At 43.8% G+C, this 22,992-nt stretch overlaps 1 protein-coding gene across 1 annotated transcript in view; it reads right to left on the minus strand.

Moving 5' to 3' along the window:
• The window catches only part of TMC2 (transmembrane channel like 2), a 32,417-nt gene extending 26,692 nt beyond the window's left edge, over positions 1 to 5,725 (minus strand). Inside the window, exons 1-4 of the mRNA XM_054816844.1 lie at positions 5,680 to 5,725; positions 5,319 to 5,366; positions 2,970 to 3,297; positions 2,097 to 2,249 (exon numbers count right to left, since the gene is read on the minus strand). Coding sequence (XP_054672819.1) covers positions 2,097 to 2,249; positions 2,970 to 3,297; positions 5,319 to 5,366; positions 5,680 to 5,725 — 575 coding nt within the window. The remainder of the gene's footprint in view (positions 1 to 2,096; positions 2,250 to 2,969; positions 3,298 to 5,318; positions 5,367 to 5,679) is intronic.
• Between the last annotated feature and the right edge of the window lie 17,267 nt (positions 5,726 to 22,992).

The raw sequence follows: 22,992 nt of genomic DNA on the forward strand, positions 1-22,992 counted from the left end.
CTTTAGCTTTTCACCTCTGCCTGCAGTGGTGGGAAAGCAGCCACGCTGCCCTCCCCACGTGAAGGCAGGGATTTGGGCTCTCCGCACCCCGTGCTGTGTCTGGGGTGCCAGCTGCTATCTGATGGTGGTTTTGCTCTGCCGTGCAGAGCTCACACGCCCATCCATGGCTAGCTAACAGGTCCCCAAAGTGCTCGTGCTCATGCAGAGATGTGTCCCAAATCTTGCTCCCTGCTTTTCCCTGGGTGTAGACCAGAAGCCTGCCTGTTCGTCTTGCTCCAGAGCTCTCCCATGCCAGCATGCCTACTATAATTTCTTACTCTTGGTCCATTGGTCAAGAAAAAAACCCCAAACATTTTCTAGTGAAACAAATTCCAAGAGGATGCGGAATTTCCCTCCATGAACACCTCCCCATATCAGAGATGTACAACTAGCCCAACAGGAAAATCTCAGTGCCAGAGAAATGAGCATACACTGGTCAGGAGTACAATCAAGCTGCAGATTGCAATTAATTTTAGAATAGGTTTCTAAAGGAAATAAAGAGAAATGAACCTAGGTAGATGTTATTAGATGTTAGAGTACGCTGAGTTTGTGAATAGATTGTCATATATTGATGTTGCTGATACAGCATGAGAAGAGATTAAATTTAAGGAGTTGGGAGATCCTTTGCAATCCTAAACCTGTGGGGAAGTTGGACTTCTACTTGGTAGAAACAGTTGCCTAGTTCAGCCCCGTAACCTTGGGAAAATCACCTGCAACTTTATTTGCAAACCTAAAGAGAGATTTCTAAGTCTTGCACATATTTTTTCACTCTCTTTGTGTTTCATATCCCTCATCTGTGCAATGGGGCTAATCCTTTCTTGTCTCAGGGTAGAGACTGTGCAGCCAAAATACCTAAAGAATGTACAGCACTCGGAGAGCCTTTCTGGAGACCCCTGCACAAGCAATGCAACGATTTCGTTTAGGTTCATTAGCAGGTGGTAAGGACTGCCATGGTTCAGGGATAAGATGAAAGGATAGAGATGTGTTATTCAACATGATCCTAGGCAGAATTTTAGCCAGGATCCTATAGCAAAGGGAAAATATGTCAGAAATAATATCACTTTGCTTCTTTCTTCCTTTTCTTGCAGAACTTTGGACTTTCGGGGTCATAAGATTTTATTTGTAATGAGCTCAAGCTTATAGCATGCCTGTGAGATAGAAAAGCTGTTTTAATATAGTTTTCCTGCGTAGATATTTACCCAGATTTTTAGAAATAATTGGCAATATTCAGGGCTCCCGATTTTAATAAAAGATGGAGCCGGTCTTGGCCTTCAGGGTGTAAAAGAGAGAAGCAGAGACACACGATGACTGCCAGCCTTCACAGCCTGGTCACTGCAGCTCTGAGCAGCCTCTTGCCAAAGACAGAGGGGGGACATCACCACTCCCGGTGGGACTGTGCGTGCCTTTCAATGCTATTTTTAAAGCTCTCCTGGTAGAAAGGGGTTTGAAATGATTTTTAACCAATAGAGCTGGGATTTGAAACATTGCCTTGACCTGGGAACGGTCCTGGTGAACCCTGCCCCGCTGCCCCCCATTGCCCTGCACTAAGGGATCTTTGCAGCTGCCCGAGTTGTTCTCACGTTCAGCGTGGATTAGGTGGCAATATTATCTTTGCTCCATAAACCTCTGCAAATAATATTTTTTTCCAAGCAGCACTGTCTCAGGAAGTGTGAAGTAACATGGCACTTTGCCGCTTTGATTTCTGTTTGACAATGGGCATGAATAAGCAAACCAGGGCACAGAGTTTGCTTTAACAAGTAGCCTGACAGTAGTGAGTCATTTGGTTTTAAATACAAGGGTAGAATGACCTGGCCGTGGGTATCAGTTGAACAGATTTGCACCTTGCCCGTTCTTTGGTTACAGAGGCTGAAAATCAAATTCCACATTTTAACTCTGACCATTTAAACCCAGACAGGCTGGCCAGGCTCTGCTGGTCACTTTTTCTGAGACCGAGGTGTTAGAGTAACGGCCGCAAATAGGCAATTTCTAGGAAAGGCAAAGCGCATCTGACAGTCAGCAAAGACCGCAGGGGCATGGGTTCCTGGTGTGATGGGTACCTGAGCACCGAGAGCTTCTTCACCATCCTCCAGGGCTTGTTCCTCATGGTGGAAATCAGTTTTTTCTTTTGCTCCACCTGCTCCATCAGCATCGCGAGCTCTTCCTCCGACAGTGACTCCTCATCGGATGAGTTGGAAGAAGCAGAAGAAGTACTGGGGAAGACACAAAATAAAGGGCACAAAATAGAAAAACTTGCAGGAGTTAGAGGGAAGGTCTTGCCTGGGGTGGGCACAGTGCCACTGGCCCTTGGGGATCCCACTCTGACGTGGGCACAGCGCCTCACCATTCCCTGGCTTGGTGCGATGCCAACGCAGGATAATGAAGAGGCGATTGCGCCCCACCATAATGCACCCAACATTGTGCTTTGGGCCACGCTTCAGCTATAGAAGCACTGCCTAGGGCTACAGCTCGCTCTGGAGAAATGTTTTTCACGCCTTCAGAAGGAAATGGAAAACAAGGGGAGAAGCAGAGGGTTGGGACAAGCAAGATTTGGAAGAGAAAGAGACTTGAAAACCTGAGAGATCCATTTTAACCTGAGTGTTTCCATAGACCAACAAAAAAAATGTGCCCAGGTCTGAGTTGCGCAAGCGGTCTTGTTTAAGAGCGCTTTTCTACGCCCAGCTGTAGGTGCTAGGACTCCACTACATGCACGGATCTGATCCTGGCTGAGAAATGATAACGACGGAAGACCTTAGAAGCAGTTTGGTTGTGTGGCATTTTACACTACTGTTTTCCACTCTTGCACCTCTTTTGGGAGAGCAGTGACTTATTCACAGTCTATTGGGTTTGCAGTTCTGACCCGTACGCCACTGGCACATCCATACCGCTGCCAGTCTGACACAAGGCACCATACTCAGGGATTGTTTAATTACCTGTTTTTCCTGTCTGTCTTCTGTTTGTTCTCCCCCTCCTTTCCTTTCTTGTTTGTTTTACTTTCTTTGTTGTCTGACTCCTTTTGATCTTTGGTAGGAGACTTTTTGCCTCTCTCTCTCTGCCGGCTTCCTTCCTCTTCTTTTCCATCACTGTTTTTTCTTTGGTAGATTTTTCTCCTAGAAGCTCTGTTTTGTTGACTACAACTGTTGTCTTCTTTGCTCTCATCTTCTTCTTTGTCTTTCTCCTGCTTTTTCCTTTCAAGTCTGCTTGCTCTCCTGGTTTCCCTGAGGGGCTGTTTCTTAGGTGTCTTGTTCTTTACTTTATCATCTACAAGGGATAAAAAACATCTACTTTGGGAAACACTTAGCTTTTCATGCTGGCAAAATAAGGATTCATCAGAAAAGTGCAGGCAGCCAGGATGCCTGATGCAAACCCTAACGAAGTCAAGGAGCAGATGCCCGTTGACCTTGGTGGGCTTTGTTGTTACGCCCCATCCAAGAACCGTGTCCAACATTTTGGTTATGCAACTCCCATTTACGACAGTACAACTCATTTTAGCACATCAGTGGCTGATATGTGACCGTAAGAAAATTGGAAATTAGTTACAAATGCAAAAGCCCATCCATCAGAGACCACAGACAGATATCTTTCCGACCTGTAAACACACCAGAGCAAAGGAAACAGCAAGTGCAGCCAGTTAAATAGTATGTAGTGTGCTTGTTGGTGCAAAGTCCTTGAAAGCTGTTTACTTTTCAAGGCTGGGGATGGAGGTCTTCTATTTATAAAGAGAAAAGGCACAGCTTAGGCAGCACCAGGTCTTGTTTCTCTGAGTTTTCTTTTCTATAGGAAGGTGTATATCCAGAGAAGAAAAAAACCAGATAGCCCCTGATGCACATTTCATTCTTATTGGCATTGCAAGATAAAAAAGTAATTTGTCCAGAAGTCAGAAGTGCTTCTAGTTTGAAAGATTGAAATGGAGCATGATTTAATTGCAGAATACTATGGAAAGGGGAAAAAAAAACCATTAAAAAAACCTCAAGCCCCTCCATCCCTTTTACGACCAAGTACCTTAAAATCAATAGTAAGTTTTTCAGATTCTTTTGACTTCTAATTTTCCAAAATTTCTTACTAATGAAAATAGAGTGTTAAAAAAAAAAATTGTAATGTTAGCATTTTCCCCAGGGTTGGAGACATTGTAATGGAAGAAGGAAATTGTGCTGGAGTAGGATCCGGAGTGAAAAACGAGCAGCCTAAAAGTCAAGGAAAATAGAAGCAAAAAGAATTTGAGTATTTGCATTTTTGTTTTGGTGAAAAGTTAGAAATTAGTAACCAGCAAATAGCTTTTGCTTGCTAGTGGTAAAAAATTAGTAGGTGGAGGTTGTCACACTTGTCACTGGGAATGAGAAGGAGCTTTCAACTTATTTCTCCAGAGCCATTAGGTAGGTTTCAGTTACTATGGAATGGTGCATCTCAGCTAAATTTCAGTTAGTGATCTAGGTCAAAGGACCACCTACTCTCTTTGGGAAAGTGTTCATTTTGGGCAGCCAACTATCAGAGTTTTAATTTGCAAACTATCAAATATTAGCTTAAATGTGGAGCATTCATTTGTTATTTTTATCTTATTTCCTTGTTTGCCTGTATGGGAAAGGTGGATATGATTAAAAAAAAAAAATCCCTGTCATTTGCTAATTACTTTCTCATATTTTATGGATCGTACAGACATGGCCGTGAGCCAATTTTGCAGTGGCGTCTACAATCATATCACCTATCCAGTGCTATTATGATCTTACCTCTTTGCTATCTCTCTCTATTTAGTGTTATAATCCTACCCCTTAGCTATTTCTCTTTATTTACTAAAAACACAGGGTTAAAGCTGTTTTTAATCCTGTCACCGGCTCTTTCTGATTTCCTAACAGCTGTCAGTCTGCCTCCAATCCATTTTCATTTTTGTCTTCTCGTGGTCACGATTAATCAAGATACCAGCGTGTTATGGTTTAAGCAAGCATTACAGGGAGGGCAAGCAGGACCTCGGTGCGGTGCAAAGCAGTCCCAGCCCCGCACAGGGTGATGCTTTACTGTCATGCCTGGTTTAGTAGGGAGGACTGCCAAGGGACAGGGGCTCCGACAGCCTCCTACTCTAGGAGCGTGGATGAAAGGGGACAGACTGCTTAAGAATGGTAGTTTACATACCACTATTATAAGTCAGACCTCAAGGGAAAAATCTGCTTGCTCACAAGTAGCTCATTAAATGGTTCCTGTTGTAGAGCAAGTCACAAGCCAGAGAGAAAAAGGACAGGTATTACCTCCTGTATTTCAAACAAGACAACATTTTTTAATCTCTACGTTACCTTCACTCTCTGTGTCACTTTCGACTTGTCCATCAATCTCTATTCCGGCTGCAAGACAAAGAACAAAGAGTAATTGCATTTGTTGCTGGGATTTACACACGCGATGCTTTACACAGCTAGTCCTTAAGTGCCAGCTGAGCTTGGCAGAACGTCCCTTATTGCTCATACATTATATTCTTTTCCTGGAGTGACACTCTTAATATTTACTTTAGTTTGGCAAATTGACAAAAGTTCCCTGCATGAGCAAACCGAAATTGCATGATCTTTGAGACATGCAAAATGATGTGCTTGGAAAGTCATGAGACATTTTCTCAAGTATTTGGCATCATCCAAACTGAAACGATCTCATAGTGATACCAACCATCTTCCATGATGACCTGTAAAGCACATTTCTTTTTCTTCCCCATGACAGCCTCCCGTCTTTTGCACAGATACCGTAGCCGCTACACTGTGCACGCGCACCCCAATTATATACGGGTTACTCTCTCTTCCAGTGCCCATGTGCTTGTCTCCTGGGCACTGCAGACAGATGGACACATCCAGCCGCCGGTGACCTCCTGCTTGCGAGCCATGCGGGCAGGGGAGGCAGGGAGGGGAGGGAGAGGCAGGGAAAACCCAGGTTCTGCCTCAGCCCACCCAAACACTTTCCCTTCGGCTCCCTTCTCCCTGTGAAAAAGCACCTGTCGGCATTACATTGCATTTCATTACTTAAACATGAAGGAAAGCCCTTTGGTGGATACTTGGTGGTATCGTATGAAACACAGACGCAAGTCACGTCTGGTTCTGACATAAGCATGTGGCTGGAGGCTTTGAAAGGATCAATTTTCTTAATGCCATATTCTTTACTGACCTGTGTCAATCTGTGTAACCCTGTTAGTCATTCTCCTGCACTTATTAAACCTCTCTGTGCGGTGCCCCTTGGGGCACGGCTGTGGGTCACCTTTTGTCCTCCATGTGCGTCCTTTGTAGGGGACTCATGAGCTAATAGATGCAGCAAGGAGTCAGGAGTCAGGACACCAGGATCTCTCTTTCCTTTGCTCCTCTATTCTGTGTGACCTTTGCGTACTCATTGCACTTGCTGGTAAAATAGGATAGATTTTCCTTCTAGGTGCTCTGAGGCTTAATTAATTAATGCGAGACCCTCATTCGGAAGGTCCTTTAGTACCGCAAAGTATTGTGTTGCATGCTTGCAGCTTGCAGTCTTTCAATGGGCCAAGTATAGGTCTGTCTGAGTGTAAAACCTGCAGCATCTGCCCCAGCTGTAGCTTCCTCGGAGACCTGGTACATCCCCAGTGCAGGGTTTCTCCCGTGAGCACATGGATTGCGCAGGAATGGTTTCCGAAGAGGAAAGTGACCTCGCGTCATCCATGAAGTCTGCTACGGACCCCTGGGTTGCGTGAGCATCCTTTGGGGACCCAGCGTGGTGACAGTACACAAAGCCTTTTCTCCAAGTGTTGGCAGAGAGACAGTTAATTCCCCCCCCTTCCCTCCCGAAAGAGAGGAATGTTGTGGAGACCAACTTAAGGCACCCTCTTACTCTTGCAGATGACTCCTGGTCTGGGTCCAGTGCAGCACCCGAGGAGGTGCCAACCTGAACAGGAGACTCTCTGCTTCTTTTTGAATGCTGAATTTTGGTCCAAAGGCACCTTTCAACTATTTTAAGTCCAATCCCATGGATTGTTTGATCTGCCTTTGACTTTAGCTCAGCTCGCCTGAGCTAAATACATAATGTATGGTATATGCCCATACATTATTAACAACTCTAACCCAACAAGTTCATTACACAGGGCATTTCCACTGTGTGTTCCCCACACCAATGGGTCTGACTGGGGCTGAAGACAGCAGTAGTGGTCTTTGAAGGTCTTCCCAGTGAACAAGTTTCACCTATAACCCTATGTGTCAATGTGGCAGGTTGAAAAGTTGTTCCAAATGTCGTTGCAGTAATACTGCTCCAGGCAAAACGGAGCAATTTGCAGTTGCTGGAGGCTACTGGAACAGATTGTCTGCAGGCTACTTCAGTTGCCTCAAGCCTCAGCCCTAAGCATCTCTTTCCCAAACAGAGGATCTAGGGATTTCATTTTTCTTGTTAAGTGAAAACCAGGTTTCTGGAGAATCAGGTGGTAAGAGGCAAAAGGGGCATGGATGCCCATCATATACCTGCTTCCTGAGAAATACTCTGCCTCTCAGAACGGCAGCTCATGGGGTGCCGATGTACCAAAATGTGCGGCCAGGTAGTACCTCTAGCCTCCTGCCCCAAACCAAAACTCCCATCCTTTGATTTTATAATCTGCATTCCTGTTCATGGAGGTGATGGCAAGGTTGTGATGGTTGTTCACACAGTCACAGGAGCCCAGGGCACAACAAATTCGGAGGAAATCCGTGGCCCCCACACGGCACTCCTTGCCGCACAGGGTGGAGATCACGCCGCACCGACGGAGGAGGTGATAGCTGGGGGGTCTCGGTGTATGGGGCAGAGCAGGAACGGTGGCTGTACTGCACAGCGCTCGTGAGACAACGCATCGGTATGGCTGTTCAGTGGCTGAAGGTATTTGCAGTAAGCTCTGTTTGGATGTTGCTTCCCCCCGTACCTACACTGTCAAAAGTGGTAAGATTGACCCTGACAAATCTGCACTCTTACAGGCTGGGTGGCACCATTTTACCCTGGCATGGGTAGCGATCGTTATCTTTCACACTGCCAGCTTCGTTGGACTCCATCACACAGAGAGGAGGGAGGTGCATAGCGGCTGGCAATTATTTCCTAACAAAGAAGGTTAAGTGGCTGCCCAAGCACCATATTCTTTAGGAGGAACCCCTATATTACCTTTCAGACTTGGCCTATGGTACAACAAACCACTTTCTTTATGATCTGCTGCTCCCTTTGCCTTAGAGCCTCAAAATCAGCACAAACAAAATAACCCGCCCCAGCTGATGCTGTCTTCCTCCTCCAGAAGCGAGGCTCCACCTGAGGTTGATGTGCAGCCACACAAGGATGATGGCAAACCTCGGGGTCTTTGTCCTTTGTGGCACATGTCCTTGGGGGGAGAGGCAGAGCCACCATCACTTTTGAGGTGGTCCAGGCAGGGCCAGAGGGTGAGATGGAGAAGACAGGCTGGGCAGGTGAGCCTGGGGAGCATCCAGGAGCAGCATTCAGTGCAACAAAGTGGTGTCATGCAAGCTGAGACCAAGAAAAAGTGCAGCATGGTTACGCCAAACCACAGACTTGCCAGACTTGTTTGCCTATTATGATTTTTGGTAAGTGCTTAGATATCTGTAATTTCTCCCCAGAATCAGGCTGGTGGAGATCTCGCTGTACCTGTTTCTGCCTGTGTGATATTGCATTTGTAGTGCATTTCAGGTGGGCTGGACACTAAAGACTGTTGGTCAAAACCAGAAAGTTTAAAGAAAAAAACATGTAGCAGTTTATATGCAACAATGAAATATTCATGGAAAAACTTAAGGTGGAATATTCTGTAAAATGCTGCATTTGAAGTAAGAAAAACATACTTCATTTCATGTCCTTTTGACACCCATCTTTCCTTGAAGATAGAAGATGCTTAGTTAAAAGTAACATATACAAAAACTTTGCAACAACCCCAAGGATGGCAGGCCTGGGAGAGCAACGAGACATCTCGCGTGCTGTGAGAGAGGCCGCACACGCCGACTGCTCGTGTCCGTGGGTGTGCGTCAAACGGATGACAGATCCCGAAATAGCTCTGAAATAGGGCTGACCTGAGCCTGCATAGCCGTACAACGGGGAAATGCTGCCGTTCTTCAGCACCCAGCACGCTGCCGTCCTCAGCTTATGAGCCTGATTTTCCTAAGAGGATAAAGTGTCTTGCAGGGTTTTTGATTTCTTAGGATTATGGATCGGGGGGGATTAATGGATTAGTCTTTTACCTTTGAGTTATTCCACACAAGGTATGAATAAGTAATGCACGACCACGAATCCAGCTATTACTTATGTAAATGTCAGACTTTGTACGCAGAGTGCGAGCAGTTTGTGGAGTTGTAGCGCTAATTTTTTGTCCTATACTATTTAGCTTGTTTCTCCTCACGTTGGTGACTAACACTAGATAATTTGACGGTTTTGAGTTTTAACATACGAGGACATTGGACTTCTCACACACCTCCAAGTGTTAAATAAAAAGCAGTTTGTGTTATGGAGAGAGGGTAACTGAATCCTGGAAGCACACACAACATGCTTCTAAATGCTTAATGAGCTAGTGTTTCTCCTTTTCTTGCTTTCTGATTAACATAGGTCTTTAGCTAATTAATCCATGGATTACATTTATTCAATATTCATCCCATCTATAAGTAATCTTTACTTGAGAAGGTTTTTCAACAATAACAATAATACCTGATCTGTGTGCGGATATTTTGATGAGGGCCTAAAACTCACAAATTGCCAGAGCCCACTCTAATGATTTATCTGAGACAGACATTTAAAAGTTAGAGATCGCTTCCCAACACTGACTTGGTTCTGTCTGACTGTTAAAGAAAACTAAATTTTTTTTTTTAAAAATAACATAATCTTGTTTTCCAGGGTCTCTCAGGCATGCTTCATAAAGCTGGATCCAGCTCAGCTATGATCCAGTCTGGCTTTTGACCAAAATCTGGGGTTTACTTTGCCAAAAAAATATTTCTGACTAAACCATGGAAATCCAGCATGGGCTACATGTTAACCTGAGCATATATGTCCACAGAGGTTATCCTTGCCCTCATGTAATCTCTGCAATGCCGTAGTATTTCTCTGTACTTTGGTGTAAGGGTCTGGAGTGACCTCTGACAGAGAAGTGTGGAAAGGCTCAGAAAGTAAGGACTTGTCAGCAGCGTTCACTGCGAACACATGGGTAGACAGTCTCATTATTTTAACATAACCTGGCAAAGAAATTTCTCAGCTTTTTGCAGTCTCTGAAAATAATCCTCTGGCTCCCACACGGAACAGAGGGTCTGGACTATGGCTGGAGGCAGTAAAACGGTGCCAAATACATGTCCTATGCTGTTTGTGCAGCATGAGCATTAGTTACTTGTAAGGACGATGAAGTCCCACTGGAGGAAATTGTGCAAGACTAATCTCATGTTTGGGATGCTCAACTTAGTGCCTTGCCAGCTCGTGCTTTGCCCATGAAAATAACCTTTATCTGAATAATCCCAACCCACAGTGGGGTGCACGATAGGTCCTTGGAGGCAGAGCCATTGCTTTTTAAATTTCTTTCTTCCTGTTATTTCATAGCGTTCTCTCTTCCGCTTTCCCTCAGCTCACGCCTCAAGGCACAGCTGGGAGTTTCCCAGGAAGGAGCACAACAAGATCTCTACATGCTGTTAGTCTGTGTTTTCGCTGAAGAACAATTAGTGCCAGAGGGCTGCTAATTCAGGTGGCCTGTCAGGGAGAATTAACCAAAAAAGGGGGAGGATGTGCCCTGGCAGGTCCTGGAGCAGTGCCAGCCTGGAGAGATATCTTTGAACGTCAGATCAATCATAGGATGCAGCTCCTCAGTCTTCCATTATTTCTTATCATGTAGAAGCTGGTAATAAATTATTAATTTTTTTTTTTTTTTTAATTACGCTTATATTGCCCAGCTATGTGAGAATAGAGCGCTCCTTTAGCAACAGCCTTATGGGAAACACTGCCGTCATTAAAACTCCAGCCTAGGGCAAAACACAAGCCCGTGTCTGCCAGCTCGCTGCCATCTTCACCAAGTCCACGTCTCAGGCTAAGCACAATGCTTAGAGCCGTCCAGGATCCACGCGAGGCTGTCAGTGCTCTCCAAACACGGCATGTCGGTGTTTGGCGGTGGTGCTGGTCAGATGGTGTTTGTTGCTCCTGTATCATCCCTCCTCATCGCTGGCCTTGACAGGTTTTGAGGGCAGGAGGCTCTTGTTCATCTGAAAAGTGGTGTGTGCACCACAGCCCTGTGGTCCTGGCACTGCGTGAGTAACTAAGTGGCGTGGGGAAAACCATTTTAATTTCTAGCCGGAGACAGAAACTTCCACCCATCTCCAACACTCTTTTTAGGGAACAGACACTGCACAACATTTTTTTTCAACCCATCACTCCCTATCTGAAGAGTTAATGAAGTCCAAAAGGCTGTGAAGTTTCCAAGGAAAAGAAGAGAATATAGGGAAGAATGTATGTGGAAACCCAGGAGGAGGGAAGGGTTTTTGCACAAATTCTGGAGTAGAAGAGGAACATTTTGTTGTGGAGGAACAGTTTTGGTGGGGTCCATTCCTACTGTACACACCTGCTCAGCCCTGGTCTGGAGGCGAAATTCCAGCATGGTCCTCTCAGCTTTGTAGGAGGTGCCCAAAAGGCCAGCAATGAAGGGCACAGTATGAGAAGATCAGGAGAAGACCATCCTTCACTGGAGTTGAATCTTTTTTGCTGCCTCATGTCCAGCCCTGGAAGACACGGAGGGGATGCTGCTGCTGGATTTCCCCCTCTTTTGTTCTGGGTCTGAGAGGATTTCTGTGGAAAAAAATCCTTTCCCTTTTGTCTAGAATCTCTTTGCCTGAAAAACAAGATTTCTTTTTAATATAGAAAGACAGATGGAAAGCTGCCTGACAATCCAATCACGGCAAGAAGATCTTGCATGCTTTTAACCTCTTCCAAAAATGCGCAAAACTCCCAGAGGAGCTTTGCCTGCATCTGCACAAGCCAGACCCTCCACTGCTGCAAGCCCTTCAAAGCTTTACTGACTTCCACGAGGCTCTGACAAGTTACACTAGCCATAGGTTTGTGCCAAATAACCCTAAGGCTTCTACTGGATCACGGGCTCAGGGATGCGCAGGACTTCGAGGGGTCTCGCCGTAAAGCACTTGCAGAGTCAGAAGGTCCCTGTGAAGGTCCCTGTCTGTGTCAGAAGATGAGAGGTGAGGGGTGACTGGAAGTCCGATGTAGGATCTCTGTTTAAAATAATCTCAAGGCTCTACACACAGTTGATTTCTATTGGGAAAAAAACAGAACATGCTCCTGTGCCATAGTTAGAAATGTAAAGCCATATTAATGAAATGCTTTGCATTCTTTTTTTTCTTAGGCTTTCCAGGTAAGCTTTTAAAAAGAGTAAAATGCAGCATAAATCCAGCATCATGATAGTGCGCAAAACTCACACAGCATGAGAGCGAGCTAAGACAGAACAGAAGCAATTTGTCGGGGGAAGAGGAATACGATGATTAGGCATTCTAAGGGATTCTTTAATAAATTCAAGTTGTGCCACAGTAACCTGCTTCCCCCTTTGCCTCAGTCTCAGTTACTCCCTGAGTGATGAACGGGTACTACTTACAAGAGTTGTACCTCCCTTCTGCTCCTAAGAAGGCAGCATTGCTCACCTCTAATATGCTCCTAGCATACTGCTACCTAGCCGAGATCTGGCCCAGTTCAGGACTTACAATCAAAATGTCTTTTAGCCCTTGGCCCTGGACAGCTTCTCCATGGGCAGGGAAGAGATGCAGTGAGGTGGTAGGGGAAGGGAGAGTGTTTCAGGGGGATGGCATCCTTCACGTGCAAGATGGGCTCGAGAAACAGGAGAAGTGGATGGCTACGAGGCTTTCACGGCAGGGGGATGGAAGTGGTGGGTGATGCTCCATGCAGCTGAGGTGAGCCCAGCCCAGCTGCAATGCAATGGGACCTCCCTCTTGTGGCAGCCACTTTGCATAGCAAATTGCTCCGTTTCAGCAGATTCACCATCTCTTCTGGCAGAGGCTTGATAAAGGAATGGGGGCTTGCACTGGGTGGAACTGGTATTTATTTTTTTCCTTCATGCTGTGTCTGCTTTCTCTCTCATTACTGAGTCAGCAGAGGTTTCATTAGCATCTGATTCAGAAAGAAATCCAGTGTGGCAGACCAGACGTGGTACTGAGTTAAAATACTTCATTTAACAAAAGTCCGTTTTATGCTTGCCGTAACCCCCTAGAGACCAGTCTCCACGTTTATAAAGCACCACTGCATTTCACACCCAATGACTCTGGTGGTGCCATACCCATTTTATTAAGAGAATAAAATGCTCACCTGGCTCTTTAAGGGGGGTGCCAAAGAGAAAAACTGAATGGAAAAAAAGGATGCTTAGGTTAAACACAATCTGCATTTTAAACCCAAAGATTTTCTTATTGAAACATTAAAACTCCCCAAAAAAACAGAACATCAAAACCCCAAACCGATGTTTTGCGCTTTTTTTTTTCTTATATGAAATATCATTCAATTAAAATGATGTCCTGTTGGGAAGCTTAGGGCCAAACTGGCAGAAGTGAGGATGAAGGGCAGGCACATCCCTTCCATCAGGTCATGCCCTTCTCTCCGCACAGCTTCCTGGGTCAGCCACTGGTTTCTTTTACAAGAGCCAAACACAATTTTGCCTTCTGCCTGAACCTTCTGAAGGCTCAAAATCTCAGATGCACCACCGCATGGCACTCCACAGGGGGGGACGCCTGTGTCAGTAGCTTCTCTTCAAACCGGGCGACTTTCCTCAGGAGGTGCGCGTGCTTTTGAGAAATTTGGTTAAAAATCTGGTTGAGGATGGCAATGGAAATGTTTTCCAAAAGTATCACAGGAAATGACTAATCAGAACAGATTTATGGTTTCTGTGATTGCCTCTGGATTCAAACCTTTCAGGTTTTCAGCCTCCAGAAAACGTCACAGTGCAGCTCCTCGCACCGTGCACCTCCTCACGGCGCAGCCCCTGGTACCAGCAGAAAGCGCTGGGATGGGTGCAGTACTCAGGGATAACTTCCTTAGGGTGCACAGCAAAGAGAGTCCATGAGGAATTTTTGTCTCTTGTTTTCTCTCCTCCCTGGTTGCTGCCGCCTTTTCCATTTTTTCTTTTCCAGCCCTCTGGGTAGGGTCCAGCAAGCCAGTGCCGTGCCCCAGGGTGGCTGTAGCAGAGTCTGGCTCTCCCTGTTTTGTTGTGTTAAATCAAGAAAAAATACGGTGTGTATTAAAACCTGATATCTTTATCTTCTGCTCTCTTAGGTAGAATTGGAGCTACAGCCTCAAAAAGCAAAATAGAAGTGTTATTTTCATGCCGTGTAAGTCTTTAATAGAATACTTTCTATATTCTGTCTCTTTTTTTAATGACTATTACTAAACATCCTGCTATTGAAGGTTATGTTTTCTTTCTTTTTCCTTTTTTTAATTTGTATCCCCTGTGTGTAACAGAATAGAGGTGGGGTTGAAATTCCTGCTTGGTAACAAAAACAGATTTGAAAAATCACTTAGGAGTATTAGCCTGAGGAAATTTTACAGTCACTTATCACAGATATCTTTAGGAAAAGCCCCAAACTACTGGGAGAGGGGCTGGAAGGAAATAAACTTGTTATTTCCTAATGGGGTGAGATGATGATGATGAATTCATCACACCTGAGCTCTGCAAGTCAGGCAGTCTGTGCAGAAGGGCTGAGACTGCGATCTGAGGTCAGTAATTCAACATAATCATAGAAAAGTATTTAGATATGGAGCTAAAGTTACGCAAATGTGTAGTATTTTGTTTTCAGACAGCTAAAGTAATCCAACTGACTTCAGCCATGCCAGGTAAATGCTTTATGTTAGGCAGAGTTTCAGAAACTTGGTGAGTCTGAGTCTTTTATGGCACCCAAGGCAAGAAATGATACCCTGTTGGTTTCTGGTGTAATTCTACTGATGTTGAAAAGATCTGTTTTAGAGGTACCTGGAGTCCTTGTTGGTCTGAAGAAAAACTTCTGGGCTGTCTCTCTAAGTTGTTCTAATTTGTTTTCATGATATTTTTTTCCTTAAATGTACTACCAATGCACTTTATTATCAAATCTCAAGGTAACAGGCCAGCATGTCTTGAGGAAAATCTTGTTAGATTGTCATTCATAGCAAAACATTCCCCAAGTTTAGTGGAAACTTTTGCCTTTTGGTCTCATGAACAAATTAAATACCTAGTAAGCGGCAAGGGAAGAAAATCCCAAATGAGTTATGTGCTTTTGAAGTGTTATTTTTTTCCATGCTTATTATTAAAAATAACTGTGTATTATTAAATACTGAGAAAAATGTAATGATAGATAAAGGTCTATCCTTTACCAGTCCAGGGTGTGTTGCTGATATAACTGGCTTATGAAAAGTTATTGCTTTTATTTACAGTCACTGAGTATCTTCTGGTACATTTATTCTCTTTAGATGATTTGTGAGAAAGCTCCCTCTGTTTAGAGATGTAAGAGGATAATTTTTTTACTGTTATTAATTTGTGTTTACATATATCCACCTATATATATATGTGACCATATATATGTGTGAGTATACACATATGTATATATATCTTCTTTGGTTCAAAGTATAACAAATTCAGTAAGTTCTGGCAGGGCTGGGTGCTCTGAAACTTCATGTCCAGCATTACGTGTATAATGTAAAACATATCTGCATGCCTCTTCTACTGTATGACCAGGACAGTAGCACGTTTATATTCTTTTGTGCTTACAAACATTTATGTTGACTTCATCTTCTGGAGGATTCAGCTGGGTAAATCCAGTGTTAAAACTAAAACTGAGCTAGTATGGATGAGGTTTTCGGTATTGCAATGAAACTGGATTTTTTTTGTGAAACTTTGAAACAAAAATTGAATGCAGGTGTGTTCAAGCAACCTTTTCCATCAGCTTGGGTTGAGTTACCACCTGGGACAAATCATGATCTTCCAGCAGCTGAGGCAGGCTGGGGTTAGGCTGGCAAAACTTCTGCTCCTGTCAAATATCTAAGAAATGTTATAATGTTCACTGGGCAGATTAGCCTTAATGTTATTGCTGACCCCCCTGCTGTTAAACTTGACTCATGTGATAGTGTAACAAGAATGAAATTTAGGCTGATGCTTTAAATTTTATGAAGCACTGGTCCAGTTCTTTGGCTGCTGCTTTAATTGGAGACTTTTATTATAGGAATTTCATTTGTTGAATCACTGTTGAGTGAGTTTGAGACCAGGTGAAGTACATTGCTGTGAAGATCCAAATGTAAAAGATAGAAAGATAGTTTTTTTAAGGAAGACAAAGTAATGTTGATTAAAATATCAACCTTCTATGTGGAATGCAGAATGGATTTTGGGTTTTGTTGTTGCTTTTTCCTCTAACTGCACTGGCCTGTTCCTGGGGCAATTTGTTAGCAAGTGCTCATTTACAGTGCCACTACATAGTCACGCTTTTGGCTTAATAATGTGCCTTCTGGTTTGTAGTTGCTTGCTATGACTGCAGGAGTCTTGTCAAAACCAATATTAACTTGCTTTAGCCATTGAAGAGAAAGAAAGAGCAATCTGTTTGCATTTATTAAGACCAAATGGACAAAGTCTTAAGCAACCTAGTCTGAATTCGGCTCGGACCCCATTTTGAGCAGGGGTTTGGACTAGAGACATCCTCAGGTGTGCCTTCAGCCTGAAAGATCTTATGATTACTGAAAAATATCACGCACTTGTGAGCTAATGGAAACTGTTCTGTAGGGCATGAAGGAGGGCCTGTGACTATTTTAAATTAGACTATTTAATCTAGATTATATAGTCTAAGCCTTTAGCTTGGGCTGGAGTTCTGAAACCCTCCTTTTCTTTGCAAAAAAGGATGTTAGTGTTCTCTCTATGTGACAGAGAGAAATGCCGATTGTACCTGCTATTTCCAACCTGAACCCTATCCCTGTCTCCCCCAAGCACCAGACTGGTTTTTTTCTTTGGCTTTATGGAATTTTAAAGAGCTTTCTCTGAACCTCATGCCTTTATGCATACGAAAGGGATTTGAAAGGCCTTCCTTTTGACCTGCTAAGCTCAGTGTCCCTCTGGGGATTGCCTGAGACACAAGCTTTTATCTTGTTAAGTTATGCTAAAATAGTTCCCGGTGTGTGGTATTTTAAGTTACCAGAATAGTTCTGCTTATCTATTTTGTATTTCTATGGGGAAATATAAGCAAAATGTGCCCTGGGAGAAATCTAGCTTTATTCTTGTTTTGCTACGGGGAAACTGAGCCTAAAGAGTGTTAAACCATGAGCTCGAGAAGGGCAACGAAGGTCTTCAACTTTGGTCTTCTAATTCCCAGATTTGTGCTTTACCCATGTTTATTTGCAGTTTTTACCTCCCGCCTTTGGTTTCATGAGCCTGTCTTTCTGTAGAGATTTGCATGCTCTGGCATGCATGAGACTATCAGCAACACATTGCCTTTTGATAGTATTTCAGTAGTTACATCATCTATTCCTTTTGATGCCACGGGTTGATTGAGAACATGTTCTTCCTGGTAGAGATTTCTAAGCAGGAACCAAATTCTTGTTTTTATTAAATTGCTATCTCTTATCCCAGAAATTCATAACACCATTATTAAGATATCTCCCTGCTGAATAGGCCAGGGTGAGAATGCAAAATGGGTAGAGTAAGAACTTATTTTGGAAACAGTAATATAAGCAGTCTCTGACCGCGGCCAGGGAGGGATCTGAAGAAGCAAATGGAAGCATTGTCTCTGCCAGGTCCAGGAGTAGCACTGTCTGTTCCTACCTCTGCTCCCAGCACCTTTTTGGGGGCCGGCATCTTTGGTGACAACAGTGCTGAGCAAAAGCAGATATTTTGGTAGGGTGAACTAAAAATGCTGGGACACTGGTGGCTGGGATGCTTGTCTGGGGTTTGGGAAATCCAGGCTGAGGGACCTGCTCTGAATCGTGTAGATCTGGAGCTTGTAGACACTACTGCTACTTCTGTCCAAGGCAAATGCCCTAATCCCTCGTCTGAGAGTTTTGGTCCCTCAGTCGTGTGTTGTGGCTGCTCTGCTTCTGCTAAGTGAATGCAAATTTAATTAGACACAGACCTGTACGCCCAGGATGGGAGAAGTTGCCCAATGTAGATGGACATGAGCCCAGGTGCCTGGGGTGCTTCACCCGTTTTTGCAGTCAGTGAGAGCTAAGAAACTTGTATAGCATCAGTTTTATTGCAATTTCTAGTGCCTGTGTAAGGAGATGAGATTTTTTTTGTTGGAAGAATTTCCTATCTGTTCTAAAAGTCTGTGTCTTAAAGGCTGGACTTGGGAATGAGGAGGGAACCTGGATGCTGGCAAAATCAAGGACCTGCTGTGAGTTAGGCATAGGGATTTAATGGCTTAGCTATGTTGTATTAATCACTTATTTCTCTGTTGCCTCCATTTCTACATTGAATTCAAAGTATCCTTTAAGTGGATTTGCTTAAAGAATATCTACACCTAATGTTTCAGCAGACGGCAAGGTGATGTGGGTTGTTTTTATTTAGTTCTTTTTTATAAATACATGCTGACTTATACACCAGTAGTTAGTCTCAGGAAAGCAGCTCTAAAATCGATGGAGCCATGCTGATTTGCGCTGCCTAAAGATTTGGTCTACCATTTTGCCAAGCCTGTGCAAATTAGTGCTTTGTGCTCGTGCTTAGAATCATAGAATACCAGGTTGGAAGGGACCTCAAGGATCATCTGGTCCAATGTTTCTTGGCAGAAGCATGATCCAGATGAGATGGCCCAGTACCCTGCCCAGCCGAATCTTAAAAGTGTTCAATGTTGGGGAATCCACCACTTCCCTGGGGAGATTATTCCAGTAGCTGATTGTTCTCACTGTGGAAAATTTACCTCTTGTGTCCAATTGGAATGTCCCCAGGAGTAACTTGTACTCATCACTCCTTGTCTTTTCCATGTGACTCCTCATAAAAAGGGAGTCTCCATCTTCTTTGTAGCCACCCTTTAAGTATTGGATCATAGTGATGAGGTCTTCTCCAAGCCTTCTTTTCTCAAGGCTGAACAAACCTAGTTCTCTCAGCCTTTCCTCATATGGCAGGCTTTCCAGCCCTTTGATCATCTTTGTGGCCCTTCTCTGGACCCCCTCCAGCCTGTCCACTTTTTTTTTGTATAGCTGGGACCAAAACTGAACACAGTATTCCAGGTGTGGCCTGACAAGCACTGAGTAGAGTGGGATAATGACTTCTTTATCTCCGCCAGTGATGCCCTTGTTGATGCAACCCGGCATCCTGTTGGCTTTCTTTGCCACAGCAGCAGCACATTGTTCACTCATATTGAGCTTGTTGCCCACCAGCACCCTCAGGTCCCTTTCCACAGCTGCTCCCCAGCTGAGTCTGTGTTGCACTCCTGGATATTGTTTTCCCAGGTGCAAGACCTTACACTTTTCCTTGTTGAACTTCATAAGGTTCCTGTTAGCCCACTCTTCCAGTCTATCCAGGTCTTCCTACAGGGTGGCTCTCCCTTCCAAAGTATCCACTTCCCCACTCAGTTTGGTATCATTGGCAAACTTCATCAGGCTACACTTCATCCCATAATTCAGATCACTTGTGAAGATATTAAACAGCGTTGGGTTCGATATTGATCCCTGGGGGATCCCAATTGTGATAGCTCTTTTTCAAACTGGTGATCTATTTACCACCATCCAGTTCACCACCCACTGCACAGACTACTTGTTTAGACCGTTAACTCATCAGTTTCTCTAGGAGGAGGCTGTGGAGAACTGTATCGAAAGCCTTGGTGAAATCCAGGTAGAGAATGTCCACCATTGCCCCACATCACCTGAGCAGGTTACTTTGTTGTTGAAGGTGATCAGGTTTGTCAAGCACGATTTCCCCTTGGGGAGTCTGTGCTGACTTTTCTCAATCATGTGCTTCATTTGACTTGTGGTAGCCCCTGGGAGGAATCATTCCATAACTTTCCCAAGCGCTGAAGTAAGACTGATGGGCCTATAATTTCCTGGATCCTCCTTTAAGCCCTTTTTGAGGATGAGGGTAACATTAGCCTTCTTCCAGTCTTCCGGGATGTCCCTCAATCTCCATGACTTCTCAAAGATTATGGAGAGCAGCCTCGCAATGACATCAGCCAGCTCTCTTAACACCCTTGGGTGAATATTGTCAGGGCCCGTCAGTTAGTAGGGGACAAGCTCCTGTGATACTTCCCGTACAAACTCTTTCTTCACTGATGGTGGGTCTGTGTTTGCATCAACCTGGATTTTTGTTCCCAAGGCCTGGGGCCCAACAGTGCTGGTAAAGACAGAGGTGAAGACAGTGTTGAGAACCTCTGCCTTTTCAGCGTTGTTGGTGACTAATTCACCTCTCCTATTTAACAGTGGGCCACTATTTTCATTCTATTTCTGCTTGTTGTTTATACACCTGAAGAACCCTTTCTTCTATTTTTTGACATCTCGGGCCGACTTCAAATCAAGCTGAGATTTTGCAAGTGCCCTGGCAATGCCCTTGCAGTTCTTAATGGGTATTCATCTGTTTTTCCATCTCTGGTATGCTTCTCTTTTTGGCTTTGAGCATTTGAGAAGGGCATGGGCTCTTGATGTATGGAAAGAGCCCTTGAGAAGGGAATGGCTTATGATGCAAATGGAGTGGACCAGGCTGTCATTCAGGAAGTATGGTGGAGAAGATGGCTCAGGAAGCTGTTCCTTGCCTACTTTCAGCAAAAAGCCTTTGCTGCCTTTCTGAGAGCTGTTACCGTGAGATGTCTGTAAACTGCCTGAGGAGAGACCAAAACTGTTGCTTTCATCGCCCATTCCCCCTCTTGGATACCATAGCAAGCACCCAAGAGGTGGCAGCTTTCTTCACCACCGCTTGATGGCAGTGGATTTTGTGAGCACTTTGAATGCACTTCAGAATAAGGTCAGCCAGGTTAACTTTACCTGTGATCACTGCTCACCACGTATGTGCCTGCATCATCCCTTGGGGCTCAGTGGGATGCAGAAACCCTTCGCTTCTCAGCTGTGAGGCACTTGGCCCTAAGGACATGGCTAGAGCTGGTGTGCACCGCGTATGTGTGCGTGCAGGATTTGCACATCCTTGGGCACAGCTGGGTGTTCAACTGCAAAACCATCCACACGAATCCAGAGATTTTGGTGGTCCACTAGGAAGAGGATGCACCCGAAGCTGGGTCCCTCCAGCCCCACATGGCAGCACCTCTCTGCTTGTTCACAGATGATGGAGGAATGGCATTTAACTGAGAGAAAGTGGCTTTGCTAAAAAGCCACTTTTTGAGTTGTACTGAGAGCAAAATTATTTATCAACATATGTTGAATTTGGCAAGTAGCTTTAGATAGAAAGAAAACATGCAGGGAGAAAGGTATAGTTAAAAGAAACCCAACAAAACACAAAAACCCCACAGGCATTTCATTCAGTTTTTTAACACAATTTCTTCCATGAGAAGTTTCTGCCTCTTTTTTGCTCTGGACAAAATAAAACAAAAAAAATCATGTTTCAGTTCAATTCAAACTGGTTATGTTCTCCTTTAAAAAAATTTTAATTCAGTGTAAGTCTTTCTTTCATCCCTCTACAATTTTAGGCAGTACTGAAGGGAAACATGCCTCCAGGTTTTAGTATTAAATCTCCTTACAGCTTTAAGTAAAGTAATAATTATTACACGAAGATATCCACTTATCACACAACAAAAACTAAATCTGTGTGCTTATTTGAGCCAAATTATTCTGCTATAATTAACATGATATAGATTATGGTGTACAGATCTGAGAAATACTTACCACAAAGCCTTGACACTGATGGCATTGCACCATCCCAGTGGGCTTTCTCTTTTGACCCCTGTCTCCCCCAGATGCTGCAAATCAGTGCTGTCTCAAGAATTTTTATATGACCTCATATGGGTTTTATTACATCGTCAAATACAAGGAGGATTCTTGCTGCTTCTCAGTGAATAGTGTTGAGCTGTATTACTGCACTCACTGATAACAACAAATTGGTAATTTACTGGGAACGAAATGTCACTACTATAAAAAAATATAAATTATAAAGATTAGATTGCTCTGTCAAGAAAATCGGAGATTGAAGTGCCTATTTGAATATATATATATGCAGACCTAATGGATGCAAGGCTATAAATGCCGAGGAGAGGGAATGATTACAGCAGTAGATTTGTGTAGTTATCTATAAAAATCAAACAGCCAAGACATTTTAAAAGGAAAATCAAAATATCATTAACAGGAGATTAAGATTTCAGACAAGACAAATGGAAGATAAACTGTGATATTTACCAGCGAAAAGGAGGATGCTTACGTTGAAAACTTCAGGCCCCTCCAAAATTGCTTGGACAGATTTATACCTTTTAAAAGCATCTCTGTCTGTCTGTGGGACCCTCCCAAGTCCCTACAGATACAGTCCATCCTCTTCTTTACACAGCAAACTTCATCACTGGATTTATCACCAGCAGCAGCTGCCAGGATGGAGTTCAGGCTGCTCTTCCTCACTCCCTTGAGTTTCTTACCAGCCTGACTCCTCTGGATCCATTTTTATTACTACTACTTGCAATTTTGAGGAACACAATCAAAGACATCTATTTCAAACAGTGTTAAAAATCCTTATTTTTGATATTTTGTTCATGCATGGCTTTAGCAGAATGATGAGCAGAATTTAGCAGAATGATTTTGTGAACAAAAATTGTAAGAGTAAAAACCCGTAGCTGAAGTTGAAAGCACAGTGAAGATCCTGTGTGAAATTGGAAAACTCTCCTGGATGATATGTAAAAGGATATTTTGAAAAGAATCTATTTTTAAATGTCAGCTTTATGAAAGATGCAGGGCAGGACGAGAAGGAGATTGCCTCGAGGAGACTGGACACCTGACTTTCAAAACATGTCATCAATCACACTTAATACAAAGGTAACTGTTATACATGTATATTTGTGTATGAACTAACACAAGACAAAGTTTTAATGTATGTAAGACTGAAGAAAAAAAAAACTATTG

This window comes from Grus americana, chromosome 2 (assembly GCF_028858705.1).
Source record: "Grus americana isolate bGruAme1 chromosome 2, bGruAme1.mat, whole genome shotgun sequence".
NCBI classification, from domain to species: domain Eukaryota; kingdom Metazoa; phylum Chordata; class Aves; order Gruiformes; family Gruidae; genus Grus; species Grus americana.